The following is a 27,604-nucleotide window of genomic DNA, read 5'->3' as shown; positions in this document are numbered from 1 at the left end:
GAGCGAGGGTAAAGATGGAAATTATGCAGAATGCTGACGTTTGACGGTTTGACGTCACGCCTTTTCCACCCACCTGACGTAGGGTTGGAAGCCGAACGTACTAGCACGCTGCCAGCATTTTCATCATTTAACGGTTAATTAGAAACGGAAGATGCTGAAGTGTTTCCATCATTTTCCACCCTAATTAACGGCCCGTAATTAATGCCGCAAACACAAAAACCATCGTTGTTTGAATCGCAATAACGCTGAACGCTTGTTCTCCGTCTTTATTTGAATCATAAAATGTGTACACATTTCTTATCAATGTTCAACAAAACAAAAAAGGTATGATATTACAAATTAACAAACACACACGCACACGCGCATCGCATTCAGTCAGCCTTTCTAGCGCTGGCGGAAAAGTGGCGTCCATATGCGCATAGGGATCGATTTTAAATCACGTTCGTTTTGCTTCGTTTTAAAGATGCTTTATCTTTTTTTTGTTGTTGCTAAAATACACCGTGAAAAGTACGTTTAGAACGTGCAAATGTAAGCCACGCTTCGTTTCCTTCGTGAGTTCAAGACACAACAGTTAGACAAATGGACAACAAGGGACCGAGCCAGATTGCAACGGTTGCTGTTGCAGCAGGCGCTCGATCATTCCTACAAACTAACGGGGTGGCTGGCCACTAGATCCGTTCCGAACCTAGTGCCAGGCAAAGACGACGTGGGCCATAATCAGGTAGCCGGTAGTGACGAACACGCTCACCAGCATGATCGGGAATCCGAGTCTAGGGTGAGAGAAAAACGAAAAAGAATGCGTTAGCTAATGATCTTTGCAGACGTGCTCGAACTACTCACTTGAAATAATCCATGAAGCTGAACCGGTAACCGTGCTGTTCGGCGATCCCAGCACAGATCACATTGGCAGATGCACCAACCAGCGTCCCATTGCCACCGAGACACGGACCAAAAGCCAGCGCCCACACCATCGGCTGAAGAGGCAAGCCCAGGTACGCCTTCTCCGACAGAGCGACCACGATCTTCACCATCATCGCCGTTACGGGGATGCTGTCAACGAAGGCAGACGTCAGGGCCGATATCCACAGTATGATGATGATCGCCACCGCAAGCCGAAGATCCTCCGACACGGACTGAATGATCGTTTCGGTTGCGTGTCCGATCCAATCGATTAGTCCCATCCGCTCGACCGCTTCCATCAGCGTGAACATCGCGGCGAAGAACAGCAACGTTGGCCATTCCACTCGCGATAGGACCGCATCCATGTCGTTCTTGTCGGAAATGATCAGTAGCAACACCACTCCAAGTAAAGCGGCCCAACCCGACGATAGACGGCGCAGTTCCGGTATCGATTCGAGGAAAAACAGTGACACGATGAACACACACACCACACCCGATTTGATCAGTAGTGGTCGGTTCTTGATCGGATGTTCACGCTGCAACTCCTCGAGCGTTGAGCGATATATGTCCTCCGGCACGGTACCTTTGGTCATCTTTTTCTTGTACTGGTGGCGCAGTAGCTTCACCTTTTTGTTGAGCGTTTCCCGCACGATGTTGGCATCTTTGGAGTATGGTGGAATTTTTCCGGCAGCTCGTTCCCAAACTTTAATGTTGCGCCGGAGCTCTTTCAGCTCCTTTGGTTCGTGCATACGCAGGTGGTTGATGTTCTTGTAGATGATGCGCAGGTGGATGTTTGTCGTGATGACCACGATTATGACACCGACTAGCATGTGAGCGGTAAAGGTCAAGAAGGTAACTCCCTAAAACAAGAAAAAAAAGGCGTTTAGCACCAGGCGCAGGAGTAAAAGAGGAGTTTTACCGAATCTTACGTGTTTCAAGATGTACTGATTCGAAGTAATGATGATGTTGGGAGGATCACCGACCGGTGTGGTCGTGCCACCGATGTTGGCGTGTACCGTGATTGCCATCAGAATAGGTACCGGGTTCATGTCCATCACCTCACAGAGTCTAAATGAAGAAGATCGATAAAAAGATCGTTACAAATCGGTGCTTTGAAACATCTCTTATTAACAATTACCTTATGGTTATTGGCGCCATTAAGAGTACGGTGGTTACATTGTCCAGAAACGATGAAATTAAGACCGTACATAAACACAAGCAATGTATGAGGCTCCAAATCTTCCCGTTTGTAATCTGTTGAGAGCAAGACAACCCGTATTAAACACCGTTCTGTTTTATAAAACCGCCACTCGAGCTCCATACCTTATAGATGTAAACCGACAGGAAATCGAATATGCCCGTCTCGGCAAGGATAGCGACGAGAATCATCATCGAGAACAACAGCAGTATCGTTTCAACATCAATCCACCCAATAATGTCCTCCATCGTGGGTCGATCATTTAACGCCGCGAGAATAGAAATGGCAAGCGTCGAAGCGATCACCGCCGCGAACGTCCGATGCACGATCTCCCAGATGATCAGCACGTACAGAAAGATCAGCACAAACGCGGCGTAAATGACACCGACGTCTCGATTCACCGGAGATTGATCGTACCGGATCGCCACCGGCATGCTGGCCTGAATGTTACTTCGAATCATCAGTCGCACTAAACCGCCCTTTGCCTGGTGCAGCAGTTCGTAGTTGCTGTCAATGATGTCGAACAAACGCTGCTCCTTCACGATCGGTGCACTGTCGAACAGGTACGGGTGCACGATCGGGATGTACCACGGTTCGCTGATATTCTATCGGGGAAACTCAATCATAAAGCATTATGTTTTCCGCATTGTCACCTCCATTAGACTCACCTTTGCCGAGCTTGATGCGAACAACTCCGATGAGTTTGCCTCGAGCGTAGACGACAGCATCTGAAGATAGACCTCGAGATAATGCTCGGTAAGGTTGCTGTACGGCTCACTCAAGAACGTTCCCTCAAGCGTGACCTTAATGCGTGTACTCTGCGGCAGATGAGGCAAAATGTACGCCTTGGTTTTACCGGGTGAAATCGATAAATGCTTCGGTTCGACCAGCTTTTCGTCCTTCACCACCATAAACGCCATGATCAGCAACCACGTCAGGAACAGGCAGATGATTTTCGAGTACTTCCGGAACGGGTGATCCTCGTCCAGGTGGTTCTGTCCGGTGTCGTTGAGGTCGTCATGCTTCGGAGGCGTAATGTTACCGATGTAATGCCCTGCTAGATGATGCACGTGTGGTTTCGGTATTTCTCTAGAAGGATTCGTAAGAAGAACATGATTAGCTGCCTGTCCTGAATGCTCCACAACTCGTGACACGTTACTTACTTCTTCTCCTTCACGTGACCAATTTCCTTATTCTGACCCTCCTCGTTGGTGACGTTGATGGTGATGAACTCATTCTCGTACTCTTCGTCCTCTTCTTCTTCCTCCTCGTCATCGTCCTCTTCGCCGTCTTCGTCCTCTTGTCCTTCGATTTCCGGAAACGAATCTTCATGACCATCACCTACCACAGGGAAGGCGAATAATAAACTGTAATCGGACGCTGTGCTTCCTAATTTACTAGACCTCCTCAAGCTGGCACAAAACCTCAGGCATGCTTCTACTATTGTCCAAATGTCAGCCCACGTGCTGGATGCAACAAAGGCAACCGAAACCAACCACAAATAGTTCCCAATAGCTTAGCTTCTCTTAGCAATATCGCTTTCCGGTCGTAACCATACCGTGTCCACGCCGTATCAAGTGTCACTGGGAAAAGGGTGCCCGTGGTGTAAGTTGATCAACCAAGCTGCCTCAGATACTCCACTCCACAAGCAAACGCACGCTAGGGCACGCAGAGACGCGTTGCCGTAAGTGAACAAATGGCAAATGTCACCGTGCAGTGGTTTTGACCAATTCGCGGAACATAACCCGCCAGCCAAACGCCGCCAGCGCACTTTCGCTTTCGTCAAGATTGGCCTCTACATAGATGGGGGGTGGGCAATTTGGTTGCTACCTCTCTCCGGATGCGGTCTACGCGCGGTCCGACCACAATTGGTGTCGATTAAGATTTTTTGTAATCGGATTTATGCGCAGCCAGCATTAGCGTGATTATGTCGCATGCCTTTGTGAAGAGATCGGCTGAATTGGTTGGTGAAAAGGTGAAGAAATTGTCAGATGAATGCCTCTCCTAAAGCTACGCAAAGAAACGCAGTTGTATGCAATCTGCGAATGTCTCAATCATTCTCGCATCATTTACAATGATATTTTGCTTTATTCCATCATTTTAATCACCAAAATCTGAACATACTTGTTTCTAGCTGACTCAAAATTACGGCACAGTCTTTAGTTACATCTGAGCTCTATATTCTGTTAACAAGCTTGTCAACTGCATATCTCCGACGCCTATAGAAATAAAATGCAATCTAGTTGACTTTTTTGCCCTACCATCTCCCGGGGTTAGGTCAACCTCGAGGAGCGCAACAAACGACACTTGTCCCACATTTCACATCTATTATGCAGTTCAAACCCATCGCAAGGCCCGCAGGATATAGCTTAAACGTCCGGTCCGGTTTCCAGCAAATGGATCGTGCGATAGCGTAGAGGCATCCTCCTCATCAGTGACTTGTTGAAATTGAAACCATAGTATGCAGAAGCAACGGTGAGGTTTCAGAAGGCATTAGACATGAGTTGATCGGTTTCTTTCCGCGTAGAGCGAAGGAAAATGAATGGTTAGGATCACAAAAACCAGCTACCAGCAAACAATGTAAGTGATGCAACGAACTGCAAGCGTTTCCCAGCAAAGGCTCGACTCACGTCCCCTAATAGTCGGCTAATAGCTTCCCTAATAGCCGTGGTGGTTTAATACTCGTCCTGCTGCTGTCAGCTATACCCAGGAAGCCTTTCATATGCCAGCCCGCCTAATCGACCCGTCTACTTACCGTGCATCCGGGCGTGCTCCAGTTCGACCTGCTGGAAGGACACCATGCTCGGATCGTGGCGAATTTTGGGTGGCAGCGTGCGCCATAGCTCCAGCGATGCCTCAGTTACCTCGCTAATGGGAACAACGGAAACCGTGCGTTTACGACGGCTCTTTCGTTTCTTCTTTCGCTGCGGTGTCGCATCTGCGGTGGATGTGCCCGGATCATCGATGACCGCAGCTACCGGGGAGGCTGGTGATGATACGGCCGATGACGAATCGGTGGTGGACGAGGTGTTGCGTCGTCGTTTGAAGACGTTCAGATTGCTTAGGTAGTTCATTTCGAGCACCGTGGCACTTGTACACTCATCACAAACAAAAAGCGATAGGACACTGGTGCTTCGAGAACTCCGTCAGGATCTGTCGCACCCAAAAAGCACGCGACTTTGATAGACTTTAATTGCGATATTCATTACATCTCGGCAAACCGGCAATAATAAGCCAGACCTTTGCTGGGTTCGTATTGTGAGCACATTGCCTCGCCCATGACAATTACGCGACAAGCCAGACAAAAGGTATCCCTACTCGAGCGGTTTCAATAGCACCATGGCGAGGCTGATTGAAAGGCTCGCCCTCTTCAGAGACGGGTCTGCCAACGCCAGAAGTTAGACGTCTTCATCCGGCCGTTTGAAGGTGCCACTCTACGAGCCCGAGTGAGAGTCGAGGAAAAGCCCTAAGTCAGCCATTTTTATGACAGCATTTTTCTCGGTAAACATCGGACCGGAAAATCGCGCGACTTTGAGAAGCAAGCAAAAATGGCGGCAGCTTTATACCGGCGGGACTTTTGGTGGTTCCCTGGCTTCGTTCTGGCGCATGAAATGAAGCAGAAAACGTTACGAGAGGGCTTCACGGTTCTGGCTGCCGAGTGGGCGCTAAGTGGCACGACGTCTGCTAGTTCTATTGGCTGTTGGGTTTATTGTGACGGTTTGGCAAACATTTCATATTTCGCGCGATTCGGGTAAGCAAGAGGTTGCCTTTGTTGCCTGATAGAGCGGCGGAAATTAGGCTTGCGAAATTTAGTCGCGAACAGAAATGGGTTGAACCTGCGAACATAAACTAGGTCGCATTGGATAGTCAGGGTCTAGGAGAGCGTACGATTTGTTTTCCCAGTAAAAAACCAACAACTTGTCGATAAAGTGAAAATGAATATTTTCCATGGTACCAAAACACTTAGCAAAAGATAATGATGTCTTTTGACACAAACGTGGTTCAAAATACTGTAATTTTCATTCTTTTTCAGCAGGATGTACCCCTTGATATAGAACAAACGTCAAAAGAAATTTATTCAAAAGAAACATATTTAAGTAAAGCCCTAGAAATGTTTCATTAAACGACATTGCGAAAATCACAACCACCCGTCGTTGAGTCTCTCCACTCTCGGAACCAGACCTGGGCGGATTATGCGATTATTCCAGCGTAAATGCATTTCATAAACCTTGGTACGACGAACCGGTTGCCTGCTTTTGGTGACCCATCTTCAGCTTAATTGCACTTGCTACGCAAACTCTTACTTTTCGAGTGGTTCGTACGATGGCTGATGGTGCTTCGGTGTATGCCCTCGTTACGCCCGGGATCCTGTAAGCTCAGGCGACAGCAACGACCATAATGTCTTCATTTTTATGGAGCACCTCAGGCGAATGCGTACGAAAGGACGCAACTCGAGACCAAGTACCTCGTCGTCGGTGGGTTCGTTTCTGCTCTGCTGTCGAGGTGTGTTTGCAATTGCAAATATGGTATGCAAGTAGGCAATTGCGCGCACGTGATGTGCGGAATAAATGCAATATTATTATTACTTTGAATGAAGTGATTTTTTGCTTCACAATAACCGAAACAAAAACGGTTGATTCTTTTTGTTTGAATTGTTGCAACAGTTTCGAAATGTATTCAATTGTCATCTCAGCAAGCGATGACAAAAAACTGCCAACGTGCGGTTATTCAAAGTGTTATAGTAATTGTACACGAAAGGGTTGACTATGCTTTCATCGTTCAACAAATACATTCAACGCACATGGTTCAATAAATCGGGAAAATTCACGAAACATATCACATCGAAAACAGTCAATTAGTTTCCCTCTTACATTTTCAAACACCAAAGTCGCTCCAGCCAGCTCCAGCGCCTACTTAATCGCTAGGCAGTGTCATCGAACGTCATAAATTCGACACATTATAGAACAGCTGGGAACGACGCAAAAAAAGCGTCACCTCCATAAAACTGGTGCACAATAAATTTCGACCACACGCCACCGTCAGGCTCCCCACGTGCCACAGATTTCTCGCTCCGCTCTTCTGCGGCATGTTGTGTTTAATTGCCACACTATCAACCGTATTCATCGGTGATCGTGTGCGATCGTCTCCCGCCTGGCCAGTCAAACACGCGGGATTTCTCTCGCCTACTCTGACTCGGTTCACTCGATCGAAGATGCTTGGGTATGGCCGTAACCCAGAAAAGCCGCTCATCGCCCTCGGAAGGACGCACCATTCGACAGGCGGTGGCCTTCGATCTGTGACGTTTTTTGTAGTATTTTGAAAGGGGACACCACTCAAACACCGCCAAAATGTGTTTGTGTATGTGCGCGTGTTTTTTTAGTATTATTATAAACAAAAAAAACGCAAGAAAAAAACTGTTTAACCGTGCGCTGGCAACCTAGCACACTGCCTCTCACCCGTGGCCGGTAAACGGGAGCAGCAATAATGGACCGTTTCGATGCTATTAATAACAAAAAATTTGACTTTGAAAAAAAATGGCCCAAGACAAAAAGTGCCGAGATGCGATGCGTTCTGTACGGTGGCAGAAATGGTCAAGCCGTAAGGCATGATGCTCCTTTTTCGTCAGGAATTCGCTCGTGACCGTTGGGATCGTTTATCTGTGGCCTCGATGAGGTGTCTCGATGAGGTACGGAAAGTGCTTTTGTAAAAACCACACACTTGAGCATGGAATTTCGTTCAGTTTGTGTCGCACTTTACACCAGAAGTAAAATCGGAAACCATCACTCTCCAATTCACCACGCACTGTCCATCGTTTTTACATCAAATTTTACACTTTCGCCGATAGGAGCATCCTGTTTAATTTCTCCATGCTTGGCACCACTTTTCCTGCCCTTGAACTCCTTCCAAACTCCTTTCGCGCGCTCTCTCTCTTTCTCTCTCCCTCAAATGACACTAAACAACACAACCGCCAAGCTGCGTGTTTTCCTCTTTGTTTGGTATGAAGAAGGAAAAAAGGGCACCCGCGAACTGGAAAATTTGCACGCCACCCACTTCCCGGCCCTCGACGGGTCTTACTGTGCGACGCAGCGAAAAAGCGGCGAGTTCCCGCGTGCGATTTGACAGACGCTTCAAGCCGAACTGAGCCAAAACGCGTCGTCGGCCTTTGGGGGGCCTTTTGATGCGCGCGCTCCTGTATTACTGCCAGTGGAGCCGAAGCGTGTGCTCTTCTTTACGGTGATCCACCATCATAGCGACGGCGCACGGTGTGCATACATACGCTTCGCCCACACATACCCTCAGGGCGGCTCGCATACGCGTACGCGAGCAGACACTTAGTACAGAGTCTCGTATGCTAGGCGCCTCTACGAGTAGGATAAAGTAGTATTAGACGCACTAGGAGCATTGACAACGCGGAAAGCAGATGAGAAAATGAAATATCCTCAAACCATTGGGGAGAGCAGAGAAAGGTCCTCGGAGAAAGGCGGGCATTTTCACGCCGGTAGTGCACTAGCAGACAGGCGGCTGGTTTTACCTGGTCTGGTCGGTATTTGTATTTATTTTATTTTTTCACTCGAACCCCATTTTGGGGTCGACCGTGTGATGGATAGCAGAGCCGCGAGATGATCGCAAAGCGAAAGAGAGAGAGAGAGAGTGAGTGAGTGAGAAATTTGCAACAAATGTAAATGACCGGAACGAAAATCGGAACCATCGTAAAAAGTGACGGTAGGAATTGCGCAAGGGTGATTTTAATGAGATAGCACGCGATGCTGATAGAATTGTGTTGCAACAATAGGGGAATTAATTTATTGGGGCTGTTTGCAATGTTTGAATTTTTTTTCTGTCAATATATTGTTAAAAGGCAAGGTCGGGAAAAACCGCAAGTAGTAAGGGTATTAGTTTTCCCGCTTTTGTTAATATTGTACGCAGTCAACTTTATACAAATGGCTCTTGATCGATTTTATTACAAGAGGTTTTTTAGGCGGCAAAACCTTAAAAACTGAATACAACATATTGAGCTTGATTTGTTTTAAAGAAGTACAGTAAACTAATAATTATGGTTTTGATTATTGATTTGTTTTAGAGAAGTACAGTATACTACAAATTTATAATCTAAACTAACATTGCTAAAACAACTGATTATCTCAATATTTGATCAGCATATGTACTAATTTACGATTGAAACAATATTTAAAAACTTTCTTTAAAACCTTTTCCATTAAATAGATCGATAAGCAATCGTCAATCTCATATGCAACGTAGTGTCCTTAATACATGTTAAACAAACGTCACACGAGTGTTACGGTGTGTACTTAGAAAACCGAAATGAAATTATCCTCCCAAAACATAAGCGAATCATTCACAATTTTTCTTCGTAATGTATTCCATTCCTAACAAGACATGATAATCAAGCCGTCGCGCTATCTCCCAATCAAGAAAAAGAAACGAGCTGCTCTTGCGCCCGAAATCAAACCCACATCAAATTTCATCTTCCGTCACATCTATCAATCAGCCCCATATCTCAGGCACCAAAGTTTGTTACACAATCGCATTCACCCGAGCGAGATGCCACAAAAACTTCATCGTCCACGGACGAGAGTCTATGGTGGAAAACTTTTGTGCCGAAAAATAAGCCACCCTGACGTGGGTTTCGCTTTGGGGTATGGAAGGATTTATGCTAAATTAGTTGCTTGTAAACTGAGAAATCCAATTTGGCGTTAGCGCCATACTTTCGGGGAACATGTTGAGTCTACTCTACTCTATCCTTGTCCTGTTTTACTTTTACCGTGGTACCAAGCATGCCTCATTGAAAGGACTCCGCCAGAGCTCGCGTTGCGGTTTACTAATCACCGGTATTGCTTACATACCTCCATTGGGTAGGGATTTTGGTGTGCTTTTCGGTGATGTTCCCTTGGCTCACGATCTGTACTTAGCGCTTCAAGCCACGGGTAGGCTCGGATAATCCTCAGCAGGCCATGATTCCAATTGTTGGTAGTACACCGTAGCAACCGTAGCAACCACAGGCAGAGATTCATGTAAACGGTACCAGGGAGCCTTAGAGCATTGATGTACATAAAATCGAATGCGTGCACAGTCACTTTAACAATCATCGAGGGTCAAAGTTTTCGGTTTCCCCTCACTGGAGCGCTTTCCAGAGCGCTCCCCAAAACACGCAGCCCGCTTTCAAAGCAAATAGACAAATTTTCTGGCACTTACATGCAACTGTTGCGTCAGGTCTTGTTAAGCCCATTAATTCATCTCAATTCAATGCAGAACGTTCCCGCCAGCGCGAAAGGCAACGGCGTGGATGGTAATGATGATGATGCATGGCGCATGTTAATGAATTGTTGCCTCACGGTTCTCGTTAAGGGACGCCATTTAGCGACCGCTCCGGACTGGACAACGACTGTGATAGATTGCGTGACTAACTGTTTGTGTTGGGCAGCAGAAAAAAATGGTATATCGCTCTCTATGTGCCCATGTTATCGAAATGCTTAAATTAATTTTCAAAAAAAATCCGCTCTTTACGAGTGATTGGTTGCATTTAACAACAAACCACGCAACAGGAGACAAGTTAAAACTGTCCATTTGAAATTGGCAATAAATATGCATTAAAAATGAACCGAGGAAAAATAGCATAAAATGAGTCATGTTCCAGAAGCGTTAGCACTTCCGACTATCTTCCAATGCCGTTACGACACTCGCTCATCATTTTTTTTTTCACCCAGAAGTGGCCGCAGAATGAAGGCAAGAGAGAGAGAGAGAGAGAGAGAGAGAGTAAAAAAACGCCTCACAACGTACCAGTTGCATTAGCATTTCCATCAACCTGATTGCTATCTTCCAACCGGCACCTTTCGTCCTCGGTCGACTAGGCGCCTTCAGCTCGTAAATAAAAATTCTGCCACACCGGACAATGCTAAGTGCTGAAATTACTCACTCCGTCAACCCATCGGCACGATCGGTGGGGAAAATCTGCCCCATCGCGGGTCATCGCGATAACACCCGCTATTATGGCCGCTATCTTTCCACACCCACACACGGCAATCGTGGCTCGCGAACGTATTGTTTCCCGATGGCACCCATTTTGGCACAGCGACAACTTTGACATTCACGCCAGCAAAGCGCGAAAGTTCAAGTTCAGCAAACGGCTACCTTCGTCATCGCCATCGCTCGATCAGCCAGCCAGCCAGCCTCCCGGTGGTTTCGAGTGGGGTCGCGAGTCGCCTGAAAACCTCCCTTTTGGATGGGTCGCTTACCTGGGTTGGGGAAAATCGAGCGCCGTCTTCGATTTATGGCGCCGGAAACTTTTCCGTGCGGATTTCAGCCGCATCTTGATCGGTGACACGGTGGACGCTATTTTGAAGCCGTCTTTTCTGCACGACGTGTGTGCGATGTATGGTGGGTTGTTTTTTTGGAGATTTTTCCGGCACGACTTCTGATGCTGGCGGCTTCAGGTGGGTGGGCTGAGTTTTTTTGGCCTCGGTGTTTGGCCAATCAGTCGAACATTGTGATCTGGAACAAGAGCAAACAACACAAATGCTCGTTTCTATAATTACATTCCGAGTTCGAAACCCGATCCTTAAGGCGTCCTTCGGATCATTAAAATATCCTTTTTTTCCCGCTCATTCCAAATACGGCATTTAAGAACTAATTGAATTCCCGGAATGGTGCTATTTCTCTTCGCTCACGTACTTTAACTCAAGCGAGGAGACGCATTCAAGCGAAGAGTGCCCTCATGCAAGGATAATTTTACACATTTTCCACTTCACGAGCAAAAATGTATGCGCTGTTTCTGTTTACTGGCGTGTTTTCTGATCCCACGCGAACCTTACGCTTTCACCAAAAGCTCTTAAACGGGTCGAAGTAATGCGCTCATGTATATCCGTTATCTTATCGCTATACTGCCAAACATGGTGATAACGTAAGTATACTACTAAATCATACTTAAGTACATTGTTAGATCCCTCGTACGCAGGACTGTCTATAAGGCTGTGTGAAAAATTTCAAGTTATAGAAAACCATAGACCGGCCTTGACCGTTCAACGAGTCTTAAACCAAATAAAATTTGAAAAAGAAGATCGACAAAGCATAAATTATGTAAGATTAGCTTATTTAATAGTAACTTATTACGAGTTTCTGTGGGTTTATGGGCATGTTCAAGTCAACAATGCTCATGTTGTTCAACTCCCCATCAAAACATATGCTCAACAAGGGATCAAAGCTAGGCTGGGCACATTATTTATTGATCTTTTCCACGAAAAACATCATCGCTTCAGGCTAAACGGCTTCATCGCCACACTCGTCGTGGTGGTGGTGGGAAACCACGTTTGACGTTCGATTTATTTCCTATCAATCAAACGCCATCGGGAGCGCTTCACCGGCAGCACGGTACGGGAATGAGGATATGGTGGAAATTAACACACAGCTGGGGATCTGGTGTCGAGTTGTTTTCCTTCCAATTGTCCTTAACTAACTGGCGTATTAACTACGCACCGGTGGCAATGGATCGTAAAACACGGCAAGCTGCCCCATGGCGTTCACCATCCTTTATCCTCGAGCGAACGAACACAAGTAACACCTCATTTCCACGGGGTATTGTTCGTCTTATCTGCCCATCCTTATCGATAACACCGATGCATATCCTTCCCTGCACGAAGGATTTGCACCACTGAGTACGCTCTGACCCAGATAGATGACGAGTCCGGGTGTGACCGTGGACAACAGCAAAAAAAAAGGACAAAAAAAACTTTTTCCCTTTTCTCCGACTTAATGGTTGAGTTATGGATTAGTGCCTAGCGAGTGGCCCGGTCGGATAGTGAGGTCTAATCCAAGAAGGTCCGGACTTTGCCGGCACCGCGAATGTTGCCCATTTTTGCCGTTCAACTGGCGCGCGCGGAAAGGATAATCCGTTATTGTATGTATCCGGCAGCTCTAAGGATTCGCCTTATCGACCCGGACGCGTATTTACATACCACCAGTACGATGAAGCACCACGGGTGGTCTTGTCTTTTAGCTTTTTTTTTACTCGCTCTAGACACCCACCCCACTTGGGCCAGCTCCTGTCTCCTAGGTCAGGCGCCCACCGTCCGTATCCTTGCGCACTTTCTTCACTCTCACCTGCTATCAAAGCGAGGAATTCATTTTTCGGTAATTTGACAGCACATCACGGAAATCGAATGGCGTATCCTTTTTCCCTGTACACGACACAATCCAAAAGCCACCGCCTCACGGGTAGGGTGTCCTGGTACAATTTTCCCGCTTATAAAGAGCCACACGACACAGACAAGTAATAGCCCAACCACAGCTCGAAATTCGATCAAACTCACAAACGTGAACACTGTGGCACTTGTTTCCCCGCCGGTGATGTCTCGCGTGAGGTGTTGTCTGTCACTCGTTCGTGGATCCAGGCCACCCAACGCCACCAGAAGTACGCGTAGGTTAGGGCTTACGATGGCTCGAACGTCGGCTAAAGTTTGGCGCCACACCGACGACAGGACAGGTCCGTCTTTGGCCGGTGCTCGGATGGATGTGTGGTGGGCTCGAGAACCACACCGAGCCACGGTCGTTGGCCCTACCGAATGGAACGCGTCGTCCTTCCGTCAGCAGCGTCGTTCCGGTTTTTTTGTATGACATTTTTTTTGGTTTTTGTGGAAACTCTCTCATGGCGTTGTCTCACGTTACATGCCGTAGGTTGAGTTGGCGTTTTCTCCTATCGTATTTGGTCACGTGTGTGTGTAAGTGAGTGAAGCCTCGATTGGAAGGTATCGATGGGTTTCTCCTGTTTCCAGATACGAGCATGCCGGAAACATGCGTACGCACCCATTATGGTGGTATGGTATTACTTCATGATGGCCTGAAACACACCAAAACAGGGTGCTCAACAGTTTGTTCGTCACGTTCGCCGGTATAGACAGGTTTAGATCAGGATTTGTTGTTCTGAGTTCTATTGACATGGAACATTATGTTTCCATTCGTTAAATTTCAAATATCCTTAGTCGACAACTTATTGAAAAAAAACAAGCATACTACGCTGTATTCGATCGTGATATATTAAACATTCGAATCTAATAATCTACCAATTTTTCGTATTTCTACATTTATTTTGTGCTGAAAATGTTAACAAAACTGCTTTTTGTTTTAAATATTCAAATGTTGCATGTGCTTTTGTTGAATGCGGTGTTCCAAGGAACTATAATTTTATAGTATCTCCCTTAAAAATAGGCTTGGTTTGTGTCCTAGCTGTTGTGTACACTGCCATCTGGTGGGTATTTTCATAGGTACCTACTAGATCACATTTTTGAGCTACGTTTACTTTCGATCTCAACTTAGTTTCTATTTATTTTAAAAACGGAATACAACATGATTTGGGATTGGCATTATTTGTATGTTGAACAATAATTTTTTGAAGGCTACACTACCGTATCGTAGCAAAATGACTTCATTTTTCAATTGTGAAAACAAATTCAAAACTCAACCTCCCGCAACTAAATTGTCAATCATTTAGAGGATTTTAGATTAAAATTTCAAAAAAGAACACACATTTTGAATCACTTATTCTTTGACCTTCCCACAAGCAAGCTGATACTGCGAGCTGCCTGTATCGCTTTTCAGCTTGCTGGGAGTTACATGGATACTTTCTTCCAACCGTTCGACCGAACGTAGCTCCCATCATACCGGTAATCAAACCGGATGTAATTAATTTCCCGCCGACCATCCAGCTATCACACAATCTTCATGGAACCCCAACCAGATTGCGCGATTATGACGCGAACGAACGCACATCATCTCCACTTCATCATCTCCAATCGCGCTCCCATTTCGCAATCAGCCGATCAACACGAGCGCGATCCGCGAGCCTCTTATCGATCGCGTTTAATCGAGCCGTTTATGCTACGACGTGGGAAGAATCCCGGGACTCGATCGAACGTCCCGGACTCGTTGGCCCAATTCCATACCTTCACAGAAGGTGTGTCCCTAGAGATATCTCCCGATGAGAATGTTCCGGATAGATCGCTCTCCCTCGCCAGCTAGACGATGATCGTCTGCGCTCTGACAATAAGTAAGACAACAACACACCCCGAAGCACCTCCCCGAGCCAAGGGTGACGATGGTGCCAGGTCGTTGGGATGGAGTCAGAGACTTCTTTTGAACCTACGCCGCTTGCCAGCTAGGTGGGGTCCGTTCGGGGGATCCCGTTGCGATCAGGTGAAAGGCCGAGCGTTGGAGCGGGACGTTCTGATCTCTTCCCTGACGATGCGGACGAAGACGACAACAAATATAAAAGCCCATTCGCGGTGTGGTCGGAAAAGTTATTCGACGCCTGGATCGCGTCCCGTACGCATCGCAACAGTTCATCCCGGTGTCACGAAACAAGGATGCGAGGATCGCAGTTGTTAGCAGGAGTTCTGCTGTTGGGGACTTGCCTGTCGCTGGTGAACTCCCAAATCCCAGGATTCGGAACCTGTCCGGATTACTCGCCCATACAACGCTTCAATCGGACTCGCTTCCTCGGAACGTGGTACGAGATCGAGCGATATTTCACCGTCACTGAGGTCGCCACCAAGTGCGTATCGGTGACTTATGAGCAGCGAGCTGACGGGAAGATCTACGTCCGAAATGCGTACACCAATCGGTTGTAAGTAACGCAAGGAGGAAGTCTCTCCACTGCGAGCTGCTAATGTTTTGGACACACTGTTCTACAGCAACGGCGTGGAGAGGATCATCTCTGGGGTGATGGATAAAGGTGGTCGAGCGAAGGATGGGCGCTATCAGATCGAGTACACCTCATTCCCGTACAACTATAACGCGTCGGTGATGGTTCTGGACACGGACTACGATAACTTTGCCGTGCTGTTTTCCTGCAGCTCTTTCGGACCAGTCGGTCATGCTGGTAGGTTCTTATGCCATCCCAACAGAAGGATTAAAACTACAGACATCTGTTGGTTTCTTTCAACATGCAGTATCCGCTTGGATGATGGCACGCGAACGCCTTCCCGGAGGACCAATCCTACAACGAGCCTACGGTGTGTTGGATAAGTACAAGATCTCGCGGACGTTCTTCTTGCGCACTAATCAGGACGATTGTGTGACATTGGCACCTCCACAACCAGCGATCGATCCAACGGAACCAAACATCCAGGATGCTCGCAATGAAGGAGTCATCGTGCGTAATGAAGACGATCTGCAGCAGTTGCGTAGCGATATTTTTGCCGTTGGACCGGAACCCAGCAAACCGATCGATTCCGTTCTAGAAGATCATCAGTAATTCCTGCCGTGGGTGTGTGTTTTTTTTTTTTTTGAGCACACAAGTTTTCACCTAATTATATTTATTTCATTAATTTATTTCACTTCACCATAATTGGTGCAATAAAGAAACGCAATTATCGCCACCCTCTTAAAACAATGTTTCTGCCAAGCTATGGGAATCACTGTGAGCTCATGTTTCACGTGGGAAGCTGCCGCTCCGATGCGCATTCATGGTCCATTCACGCCCTTAGTGCAGTGCAGACCTCCAACATGGGCGGCCTCGCGCACAAGTTCATGATCACCTTCGACTTTTGCCGCCGTCGAAGCCGCAACCGCGGGAAACTGGGTCACTAAACCATCGCCAGCACCGGCGGCTTCTGCACCGCCCTCAGCAAACACGGATCGGTGCGATCGGTCTCAGCGAGCCACGGTTCGGGTTTTGAACTTTTCCTTTCGCACACCCTCTCACGCGGGTGGAAGAAAAACCAGTTTTCACTGCTGTGTGTTCGCGTGGAGGCTCACGCAAGCCATCGGAACGGACGTTTTGATCGTCGCTTTCCAGCGAAAGAAAGAGAAACGGGATCAGCGGGATGCAGCCGCAGGAGAGTTCAATCACTCTCGTGTCACATGGTTGTGGGATGCACCGTTTTGGGGGCTGGGGAAGCGTGCTGTGATTGATGGGAGTGAGAGTGTGGCCCGATCTGGAGTGAATAAATAAAAAGGCTATCGATTTCTTCGCGGGCGAGCTTTTTAGGGGTTGTTTTTTATCAGCCACATCTCGAGCACGAGTGAAGGTGATATAATTTACCATTGATAGATGACCGATCCTCTGGACGTTTACAAACTAGGGTTGGAAACTAAATACTGTGAGGGAATTAATAAAACTAAACGCTCCACTGTTAATTGGTGTATGCTTAAGCTGTGCAATAGTTTAATTAAATCTTTGTCTGTTTGCGCAACTCTCAAAATAGCATAAAACCCTGCGAAATTAGGTCAACCTTAAGGGACGTTCGTGTCTTTTCTTTTAACAGTCTCCCAGTTTATTGTGGCCAGCTAAATGTTCATGCTGTGCAGTTGACACACTCCCGTAATCATTCCATCTAAACGCCCAACTATTAAAACCATTCGCTCGCTAATAAACACACTTTCATCTTTCGTCTTTCGTTGCGACCGTCTGCACTTTCCTCGCCTTGTGAACCCTTCCAATGGGGGTTGGGAGCATGGGTTAAACATTCAACCGAACCCACAGCGCCCACAAAATATGGGTCAACGTGGGCTCTCTAACGCAATCTGCACCACTACCGGTGAGGTGTCGCGGCTCTTCGAGTGACAGTTTTTCTCCCCCTAATTACTCACCGTTTAAGGGTACGAGTGGGGGTTGAAAGCCTCCCCCAAAAAACAAACCGTGCCGGTAACAGATACACAGTAAGGCAAGTTCAGTTAGTTTCGCGTCATGTTAGCAACATAGCACGGATCGAAATGTCGCTCTAAAGCAAGCAACTAAAACATAATTCCACACACACACACACACACTGGAAAGGGCACGCAAAAATGAGCCACAATGGGCCTGGAAATGGGAGCAAAAATAAAACCATTAACGTGTACATAATTGAGCGACAGCAGCATAAAGAAGATAAAACGGCGCGCCAACATTCAACCTGTCCAATGCGTAGAACTTGCGCAAATGACGAGACGAATTCGGGCTACCGGGCTATGCTAATTATGTTTGCCCGTTTACAGCAGTTTTGGGAGGTTTTGTCGGTTTTTTTTGTATCCTCGAGATAACAGCACACCAGTTTTAAACAGTTTTTACGCTCATTTTATGACTCCCCACCGGTGTTTCGAAGGCTTTCTGTGACTCCGCCACCATAAAAGAATTGGTCCAATCTCAGCCACCGGCACCGGTGTGTGGAGGAAATTGTTTTTGTTTTTTTTTGTGTGTGGATAAAACCATTTCAACCACTCCCTGCATCTGCACCGGCAATAGACCGCTCTCCGTCAGGGAGAGCCATCGCGGACAGTGGCGATCGTGTCGTCAGAAAAGAAAACCGCGTAAGATGCGCCTCCGTTTGCAGTCTCCCATCCTCGCAAACACACACACACATACGGTAAATGAACTTTAATCGAATGTTTTGTGTTTTTTTTCTCCATCTTCATCAGCTATGTCCCACTCCATCATCATCTTCGTGTGGCGTGATTTGTTTTCTTTTTCAATGCCTTTCAATGCCTCCAACACCCGTCCAAGTGGGAGCGAAAATGAACCGTCTCCGACGGGTGTAGAGAACCCCCCTGAACGAACAACCCCACGGGCTCCACGCAACACCCCCCGCCTACCACCTGGGCATCCCTTCCTACGTCGGTGGGTGGCTGGCCGATTGGCGGGGCTCTAAATTCCGGCAGCAACCTGCGAGATGCGTCCATTTCCCTGCGAGACGTGCACGCGAACGGTCGAAACCGAGCCCGCGATCAAGCCGTAATCAGTGAAGTTTTCGAAAGGTGAAACAACTGACTCGTGTGTGTGTGTGGGTGTGGGTGAAAGAAAATCTCGAACTCCCAGAAGTGGCTCAGTGGGGAAGGAAAGCGACTGCATCGGTGTAAACAAATTTTGGGATTAAAGTGTTGCTCCAAAAACCCCAAAAAGGAGTGTGACTCGTAAACGGGAAAAAATCGTGAGCACGTGCTGTCGTGTTGAATGAATGTAGTTCACTTGATCGGGAAATATTATCTCTTAACGATTAGAGAATAAAAACACGCAAACAGAATACGTTTACCGAAAAACGAATTAACGCTAGTGAGCTAACATCAGCCAAGAAGACATTCAAAACAGAGCTCTTCCGAATACAATGGCTGCCATTCGGTAAGTCTTTTGGGCATCGTTTATGACTTTGTTTTGGCGGGCAGGCAACCGAGAACATTCCGGGTGACTGTTCTGGAAGTACGAGACACGAACCCACGAATCATCATTACGCAAATAAAGGGGGTTGGTACGTCTTCAATAAACATCTTTGCGAGAAGATCGTCACAACAGCAAGTGGTTAATGCGCGGTACTCACGGTTAAAGACCGAAAGGTTGCGACCTTCGCCGGAGGTCATATTTTGGAAGACAACCACAGCGGGGAGGGTCGATCATGTTTAACAGAGATTATTACTCATCTACGAGGGGAATCAATTTTCCCACGTTTGATGATGTGGTGGATTAAAAAATCTTTCAATTATTGCCCTAATGATTGAAGCAAGTATTTACAGGTGATCCTCATGCTTATGATTTTAAAGCATGCAAACGGTTTGAAATTATTAAAAGTTAAAGCCTTTTTGTTAAAGATCCCAAACAAAGGGATTCAGAAACCTGCAAGAGCACAAACTAAATCATTTTTTCTTACGAGTTATGAAATAAGTATGCATCGTGCTAATGATCCCCGGCAAAATCACACACGCTGATGGCAGTGACGTAGAGGTCCGCCCAATTGCATAATGCTCCTTCCTTCAACGGACCACGCACCGGACGAACATCTCACCCACCAATTCAAATTTTGACTGCTGACGTCGCGCATCGCATGCAGACCTCCCTCCTCTAAAGGCCTTGCGCACGCACGCGAGTTGTGTTTGATAAGATATGTTTGAAAATCGTAAACAAACCGAAAACAAATCCATGACGCTAGGGCCAAACTCGGCAGGCGATGTTGGCGTTACAACATCGCCTCCTTCGATCAGCATCGGCTCCATGTGAGCATAACTCGATGCCAGCGTATTATCGGCCTTTTTTTCTCCTATTTTCCCCAACACCATCGCCATGCATCGCCACGTGGTGTGGAGTGATCGAACGAGACGAACGAGCGAAGGAAGGAAGAAAAGAAATTATAGGTGAAAGAAGCTTTAAATTTCCTCCTTTTTCCGTTTCATAATACATTCCTGCCCCCGAACACAAAAAAAAACTGTGTGTTTGGAGATGGAAAAATAAAACAAAAGACCGTTAGGTTTTGCGGCATGGATTAGATACGCATGCGATAGCATGCAAATGGTAACAAAGAAGTTGAAAAATTACAAACCAATTTTAATCCGAAAAAAACGTAAGCATGTGTGGAAATATTCTACATGTAATATTTCACCACCACCTCGGCTATTGGATACCGGTACACCTTCGACAGGTAGATCAATCAATCTTGTTTAAACACCGAGGGCATTACGCCACCATCATCCCACAATGGCCCACTCACTCGCCCGGTCCAAGTCGAGGCGTCCTTGTTTCTTTCCTAAAAGCCAGCATCAACGGCAGCACCATTTTCAAACGGTCACGACCTTGTGCGTCGTTTGTGTTTTTCGTTATTTCCACTCACCCTTTTTGGCCGCGTGCCGAAGCGCACGTGCGTTGCGCACGGTGTAATGACTTCACACCGTGGTAAATCGTTCCTTAATTTTCCGATTTTTCCCAACAAAGGCTTACCCAAGCCGAACGGAGGGACTAATTTTGTGCGGCCGAATCGATCGTCGAACCGATTTACGGGTTACGGCGTGTGATGAAATGCAATCACCGGGCGAGTTCATCGCACGATGATCCAGCGATGGGCCCTTTTTGTTTTTCTTTCCACCAACCAAAGCCAACCCTTGAAAGATCGAACGATTTGTGTTAACCACACAATTAGCCGCTACGCACTTGCCTGTTTCAGCAAATTAAGGTCAAAAAGACAATCACGGTCGCGTAACAAAACCTTCGTCGCGTGTCGTGGCTTCCCTACTTTCTCCTGCACGTTTCGCATTCAACCGTTTTATCAGTAAATTGACAATTGGCGCCAATCTGCGCTATCGCGTCCGGTGACAGGCGAAAATGAGCGATCTCGTTCGCGGTGCACCGCACGCTATCACGCATTGCTTTTGTGACAACTCGTTACCGGGGTCTCCATGGAGAGGCAAATCGTGCAATTAAACATTTAATTAATGCCATTTCTTTCCATTAACGCTGCGCCCCTGCTTTGGAGTTTCCTTCGCAACGTGCATTAACACGTCGTTTCTTTTAATTTCACTCAAGCATACCGAGGAGTTCCATCCTTGCCGTTTGCCTGCTGGGGGTGCTGTGCAGCTTGGCTGGTGTGGCTGCTCAGGTTCCTGGGTTCGGTCAGTGCCCCAAAGTGCACGTGATGGAAAACTTCGACACCTACGCGTATCTGGGACGGTGGTATGAGCAGGAAAAGTATCCGTTCTTCTTTGAGCTCGGGGGCAAGTGTATCACCGCCGATTACTCGCTGAACCCGGATGGTACGATCGGCGTACTTAACACGCAGAAAAATACCCTGTAAGTAGTCGCAGATGAGAAGGCAAATGATGAGCTAGAATTAAAGTTACACATATTTCGATTTTTGCCTCTAATCGTTACAGCACGGGCAATGAAAACAGCATCACTGGATCGGCCAGAATAGTACAACCTGCTAAATTGGCGGTTAAATTCCCGAGCGCACCGTGTAAGTATAGGAAAAATGAAACAAATCTTTTGGTCTCAGAATAGAGAGAAAATTATGGGAATATATTTGATGTTTTGTTCTTCGCATAGTTAACGTTGAAGCCCCATACTGGGTTGTTGGTACCGATTATAAATCGTTTGCCGTCGTTTACGCATGTTCTGATCTTCGAGGATTGATCAGTGCAAGTAAGTGCATTTACGATCGTTTCTTGGCGATCAGGCTTATAATCTATGCTTGTTATGTTGCAGAGGTGGCATGGATTTTGACCCGCAAACGACATCCCGATATCGAAACGATGAAGAAAGCCTACGCTGTGTTGGACAGTGCCAAGATATCACGGGCCTATCTGACCCGCACGGACCAGAAGAACTGTGGCGATGATTTGAAGAAAGTCAGTAAAGGCGTATACAAAAGCACATCTATTAAGGGATAGACGACAGAGCATTTTGGAGCAGCGGTTACGAAATGTGAATGAGTCCCCCTCGGAGTGAGCTCATCGTCATCGTGATCAGTTAGTATTAGAGAAGCTAAGTATAAGAGCTAAGAAAATATATGCTAAGAATCTTTGCGGATAAAATATTTGTATATTTTTTTCATTTGATGAATGAGAATCACGTTAATTTTATTATGGGTTAAGGACATTTCGGAATATTTCAGAATATTACAGGTAAATATTACAACATTACAACGACTGTGAGTGTAACGGCTACGAAATTTCAAAATCGTTTGACGCTTGTTAGCTGTCATAACAAATGTACTCACGTGTCTGAATGTGTGCATGTTTGTTTTGGTTTGGGATTGTTGATATAGAAAAATTACGTAGTTTTTTAGTCGAACGTTAATTTAAACTATTTTCATGTTGTGAATTATTATAATGATAAGCTAAAACGTAACGTTCTCAAGAAAAGGTAAAACGTCTTCGATAGTGTTCGAGTAAACGAAAACGATTGACAAATTAATCCTGTGTGTTTCAGTATTTTCCTGTAGCATTTTTCCCTGTTTGTGGAGCATAAACCGCCTGTTTGCTTTAGATATAATAAACAAATAAAGTTGTAACTGAGCAAATCGTAAAGTTAAAGGCTCTCAAAAAGTTAAACGTACTAAACAACATTCCACCGATCGTAGCATATAATGGATCCAAACGATTATCGTGCCTTGCACGAAAGCCAGATGGAAAACAACAATGGAACTACCGCCATGAACGTGTTCATGCACATTGCACCCCCGGTATTCAGCGTATTCCACACAGTGCAGCTCATTGCCATGACCGGTGTAACGCACATTCCGCTTCGATTTCTGATCGAGTTTTCCCTAATCGTCCTGCCGTTCGTCCTGCTCGTCACCGTACTACACCGACTGGCGCTAAACATAACGCTCACACTGGTCGTGTTATCCTGCGTTTCGGCCGTCCACCAGATGCGCAATCGATTGCATCTGATGCCGTTCGTACAGGTGCCGGGTCGATCGCCACAGTTTCTAACATGCGTTCGCGCATTGGTTAACCTCACGACTGCCGTTTGCATTTTGGCGGTTGATTTCCATTGCTTCCCGCGAGTGCTTGCTAAGACGGAAACCTTCGGTTACGGGCTCATGGACATCGGGGTAGGACTTTACGTGTTTAGTAACGGCATCGTGTATAAAGTGCGACCCGCTGATCAACGACGAATGAATGCGGCGAGGCTGAGAAGCATCCTCACCGGTACGGCACCTCTGTTCCTGCTTGGATTCGCCCGGTTCTTCCTGACCAACGAGCTTGACTATCAACTGCACGTGTCCGAGTACGGTGTGCATTGGAATTTCTTCATTACGCTAGCGTTCGTCAAGCTGTTTGGAACCATCATCATGGATTTGGTGCACGATCCAGAAGTGATCAAATTTGTGGCCATCACGTTGCTATGCTGCCACGAGATGATGCTCCATCTGGGTGTCTCACGGTACGTGCTCAGTAGCGACACGCAACGGACCACGTTTTTCTCCGCCAACCGGGAAGGAATCGTGTCGCTTCCAGGATATCTCGCACTCTTTCTCGCTTCCGTGTACATCGGGTGGGTTGTGCGACCCTCGGAGGAAATCACGCTGGCTAAGAAGTTCCTCCGCCGTGCTGGTAAAATTGCCGTAATTGCCGCCGTCTGCTGGAAGATGATATACGTATGTGAGGACATGTTCGGTATCTCGCGCCGACTTGCCAATATGGGATACTGCTTCTGGATACTGGCCATCGGGAGCAGCGTAACGGCGCTGTTTATGTTCTTCGAGCTGTTCGTTTACTTCGTGCGATTTGAGGAACCGAAATCGCCAGATCAGATTATGAAAACTGACGATTTTTGCATTCCGTACGTACCGCTAGTGCTACAGGCGATTAACGGGAATGGTTTGTTCTTTTTCCTCATCGCGAACCTACTCACCGGGTTAGTGAATCTCGTTTTTCAAACCTTCCTACTGGGAACCGCAGCCGCCCTCACGATCATCGCCTACTACATGTTTATGCTTTGCGTTGCGGTGTCTTTCCTGTGCGTGAACCATGTTAAGCTCAAGATATGGTGAATGCAAACGTTGCAGATTACGCTTTCCATAAGTTGTAAATTTAAGAAACCCTCAATTCCGTTCTTTCTTATCTAGTCATCATCGGCCATTGTAAGATAGGTGAAACGTTAGTCCTTTTTTGTTTTTGCTAAAACATATTCAAATAACAACAAGCCAAAATGGGCATTGATTTTGATTGTCATCAGACGCCTTGAATAAATGAAAAAGTAAAGAGTTTGTTTAAAGCATTGTTTTCCATCTCATTCAGGTAAAGCAATATTACATGATTTTTGGATATAAAAATACTGTTGGCTTAAAAAGTGCACTTTCGATTTTTGTTGTCTACAAGGCACTAGGAGTCTCAAATTAGCTGGAGTATTAATAATTATAAAGCCATCCGATTCACATACAATCTCATTTTGTATAGATATACGATTTTAAGTACGAATATAATTGTTCTCGTCAAAAAAACGAGTTAAGTTGCTTAGCGTCCTATTAGTTAGGTATGCCTCAACCGAGCCATTTTCCCCGTGATTGTTAGTATGATATCAGGCGAGAATTCGTTTCGAATGTGTAATGCACAAAGCTATGGTAAAATATCCACTTCCCTGCTTCCCCCTTAAGAACCGCGCTTATGGTAAATGATCACCGATAGTCGATTGTTGCGGAATGTTAAAAGCATCCGTTAAAGCTCATCTTTTTTCAGGTGGCGATGCGTTTTCAATGCCAAGAACTTTTGAAACTCCTCGTGTTGAGTCACGTGTTTGGCCGCCTTCGCAACCAAGCGCTCAAACTCCGCCACATCAAACGCGTAGTTGGTAAATTTGGCGTGCCGTTCGTCACGGTCCGGGTGTTTCCCTTCACCTTCCGGATACACCAACTGATCGCGCTCCCAGGTGAGATAGTTCACTCCGCGCAGCCGGGCCAGATCTCGGTAGCAGTTTGGATCCTCGCAGTGGTACAGCTCGAAGAGGGTGGCCCATTTGGGTAGGAACAGCAGGTGGGTGAGTCCTGCACCATGCATACCAATAAAGATATCACTGTTGCGCGTTATGCGCAGCTGCTCGATGAATGGTAGCTCGTGCCCGTAGCTGACTCGCTGCACAGCATAATTCGAGTTTTTGGCAATCCTGGCAATTAGTTCGTCCTCATTCAATATGCGTCGGTAGCGCGTTTGGCGTGAGAGGAATGTTATGCGTAGACGACGGTCGGACCGTGTGGACATTCTTACTTTCATTCGGTGGAGCACGTGCTCGGAAAATGCATGGAAGAGGCCACTGTTTTCACAACCATAAATCTGAAAAATGGAAAGTAATTATATTTGTACTTTTATTGATCCATACCTCGATTTATCATAGCCACACTCACGATCGGTGTGTTGTAGTACAATCCAAATATCATGCGAGGCAGCAACGGAAGGACAACGTTCCGGAAGCACACCACCTTGCCGGCGTACGTCTTCAGATCAGCGATCGGATTTCGCGTGAACACCTTGAATGTGTCCGCAAACGGCGACAAGTACGTGAACGATTCCCACACGAGCACGTGCGTGTCAGTGGTGTAGCTGGCCGGGTGTGACAAATTAACGTGCAGTGAGGCGTACAAGTTGAGGAAATCACAGAAATGGTGGTACATATTGATGGCCGCATCAATTTTCATGATGAAGGCAGGTTTTTCGATCACAACGTCGCACTGTCCGTGCTCGATGGGAGGGTTTTCGAGGCGTTCGAAAAACCGCAATTCGGGACCCCACGATTGCAGTGGGCTAATGTGTTGCAGTTCGTCTCTCAGCCGCTCACCGTGCAGCCGACAGTGGCCACCGATTTGACCCGGCCCAAGCACATCCATCTTGTAGCGGAGCGGTTCGGTTCGTTGCGCCAAATCAGTGAAATTGATCATGAGATTACGACCGCGGCAGAAGCGCAAATATTTCGAACACTCAAGCGACGAATCGTGGGGAAACTGGGGCTCGCACATGATGCGCGATTCGTGGATTTGATCCCGTACGAAACCTGAAATGGATGCGCGAACAATCGGCAAAAAGCAGACAGGAGATTAATTAAAACCGGCTTAATTTAACGAGGCGTAAAGATTTAATGCTTCAACAACGGATTAGGCGCTTCATCATCGGGTTTGCTTTTTTGAGCAAAAGCAGTTTGTAGGTTGCAGCGAAATCCATCATCTCTCTTCTCTTTTCTCCCAACGAATTCCCTGTTCGCTGATTAATTACGTGTACAATTATATATGTTGTGAGATAATTTTTCAAAGCTCAACAAAACGTACCAAAGTCCGCCTGACTGTAGAACGTGTCCAGTTGCGCCTGTTTGCTTTTCACGTAACCAATGTGGCTTCCCGAGCAACTGTGGTTTGAATATCGTGTTTTTTCCGTGCAATCCGATTCATAGCCCCAGCAGGCATTTTTTCTGCTTTGGTAGCTTTGACTCGCTATAACCGTACGGTATGGACAATTTTCGTCCTCTGCACATTGTTTTTCCAGTGCCGGAAACCGTCGAAAGTACATAGGCAGATGCGCCTTGGGTAGGTTGATGTGTTCGTATCCGTGGCATTCCGCATATGGGACTGATCGCGCGAACAGCATAAGAACGATCGTAACACTAACTGCCAGCACAACACCGCGAACGCGCTGCATTCTAACGCAGAATTGAAACCGATCCGATCGTCATTTACCACCGGAGTTCGGATTCAAATAAAAGCAAAAACTTAATTCAAGAACAACGCCCCCAAATCACAGACTGTTTAGAGGAAAAGGAAACACCGATAATTGATCTAGCGTGGGATGATAGGAAGAACTGAGCTTGGGTTACACAATCTTCTGAACACCTTCGCACTTGAAAGTCTGCTCGTGTGGGGGCTAAATGCCTCAATATGCGCCTAGGTGACGCACCACCTATTCGCGATGCTGCATGAGCTAATCCCAACCAGGTTTCATGAGCATGCGAGCATTAGCACAACACAACGACGCGCGGTTACTGGACAACCTTGCCATACTGCACGATCAAGCGTGATGATCTCCAACAGGTACACTACTCTTTGCTGAATCAATTATCACAGTGCTCGCGGAAAAAACGTTCGACATGTTCACTATCAGCCGGTAATGTACAGCTTCTCCCAAACGTGAGCATCTCTCACCGGTGTCAGTTAGATGCGTTTAAACAGCCCCCGCCCGCACCGATGCACTCCGTTTCTTACTTTTTGTACGTCTACTTGTTTACATCCAAAAGGAACGAACGTCAAAAGTAGCTGTCGTGCGCGACATTGAAACGTC

The 27,604-nt window shown here is 46.7% G+C and overlaps 5 protein-coding genes across 5 annotated transcripts; 3 read left to right on the top strand and 2 right to left on the bottom strand.

Annotated features, from left to right (window-relative positions):
• Window positions 1-239: 239 nt before the first annotated feature.
• On the bottom strand, window positions 240-11,426 carry LOC128727359 (P protein-like). Its single transcript, XM_053821263.1, has 9 exons — window positions 11,353-11,426; window positions 4,854-4,966; window positions 3,262-3,439; window positions 2,767-3,187; window positions 2,224-2,703; window positions 2,039-2,154; window positions 1,830-1,968; window positions 841-1,760; window positions 240-770 (listed from the first exon to the last, which is right to left on the bottom strand). The coding sequence occupies exons 1-9, from the start codon at window positions 11,424-11,426 to the stop codon at window positions 686-688; spliced, it is 2,526 nt and encodes an 841-aa protein (XP_053677238.1). The 3' UTR covers window positions 240-685.
• Window positions 11,427-15,471: 4,045 nt separating this feature from the next.
• Window positions 15,472-16,361, top strand: LOC128724093 (lopap-like). Its single transcript, XM_053817857.1, has 3 exons — window positions 15,472-15,731; window positions 15,799-15,986; window positions 16,057-16,361. The coding sequence occupies exons 1-3, from the start codon at window positions 15,472-15,474 to the stop codon at window positions 16,359-16,361; spliced, it is 753 nt and encodes a 250-aa protein (XP_053673832.1).
• Window positions 16,362-19,185: 2,824 nt separating this feature from the next.
• Window positions 19,186-22,228, top strand: LOC128724092 (apolipoprotein D-like). Its single transcript, XM_053817855.1, has 5 exons — window positions 19,186-19,199; window positions 21,363-21,629; window positions 21,713-21,795; window positions 21,885-21,980; window positions 22,044-22,228. The coding sequence occupies exons 1-5, from the start codon at window positions 19,186-19,188 to the stop codon at window positions 22,226-22,228; spliced, it is 645 nt and encodes a 214-aa protein (XP_053673830.1).
• A 698-nt stretch (window positions 22,229-22,926) lies between these two features.
• On the top strand, window positions 22,927-24,496 carry LOC128726382 (uncharacterized). The gene has a single exon (XM_053820187.1). The coding sequence runs from the start codon at window positions 22,927-22,929 to the stop codon at window positions 24,337-24,339; it is 1,413 nt and encodes a 470-aa protein (XP_053676162.1). The 3' UTR covers window positions 24,340-24,496.
• A 507-nt stretch (window positions 24,497-25,003) lies between these two features.
• LOC128725842 (EGF domain-specific O-linked N-acetylglucosamine transferase) lies at window positions 25,004-26,968 on the bottom strand. The gene is made up of 3 exons (XM_053819612.1): window positions 26,602-26,968; window positions 25,687-26,330; window positions 25,004-25,615 (listed from the first exon to the last, which is right to left on the bottom strand). The coding sequence occupies exons 1-3, from the start codon at window positions 26,966-26,968 to the stop codon at window positions 25,004-25,006; spliced, it is 1,623 nt and encodes a 540-aa protein (XP_053675587.1).
• Window positions 26,969-27,604: the final 636 nt, after the last annotated feature.

This window comes from Anopheles nili, chromosome 3 (assembly GCF_943737925.1).
Source record: "Anopheles nili chromosome 3, idAnoNiliSN_F5_01, whole genome shotgun sequence".
Taxonomy (NCBI): Eukaryota; Metazoa; Arthropoda; class Insecta; order Diptera; family Culicidae; genus Anopheles; species Anopheles nili.
Note: the sequence above shows the minus strand (reverse complement) of the source record. Positions and strands in the feature narration are given on the sequence as shown.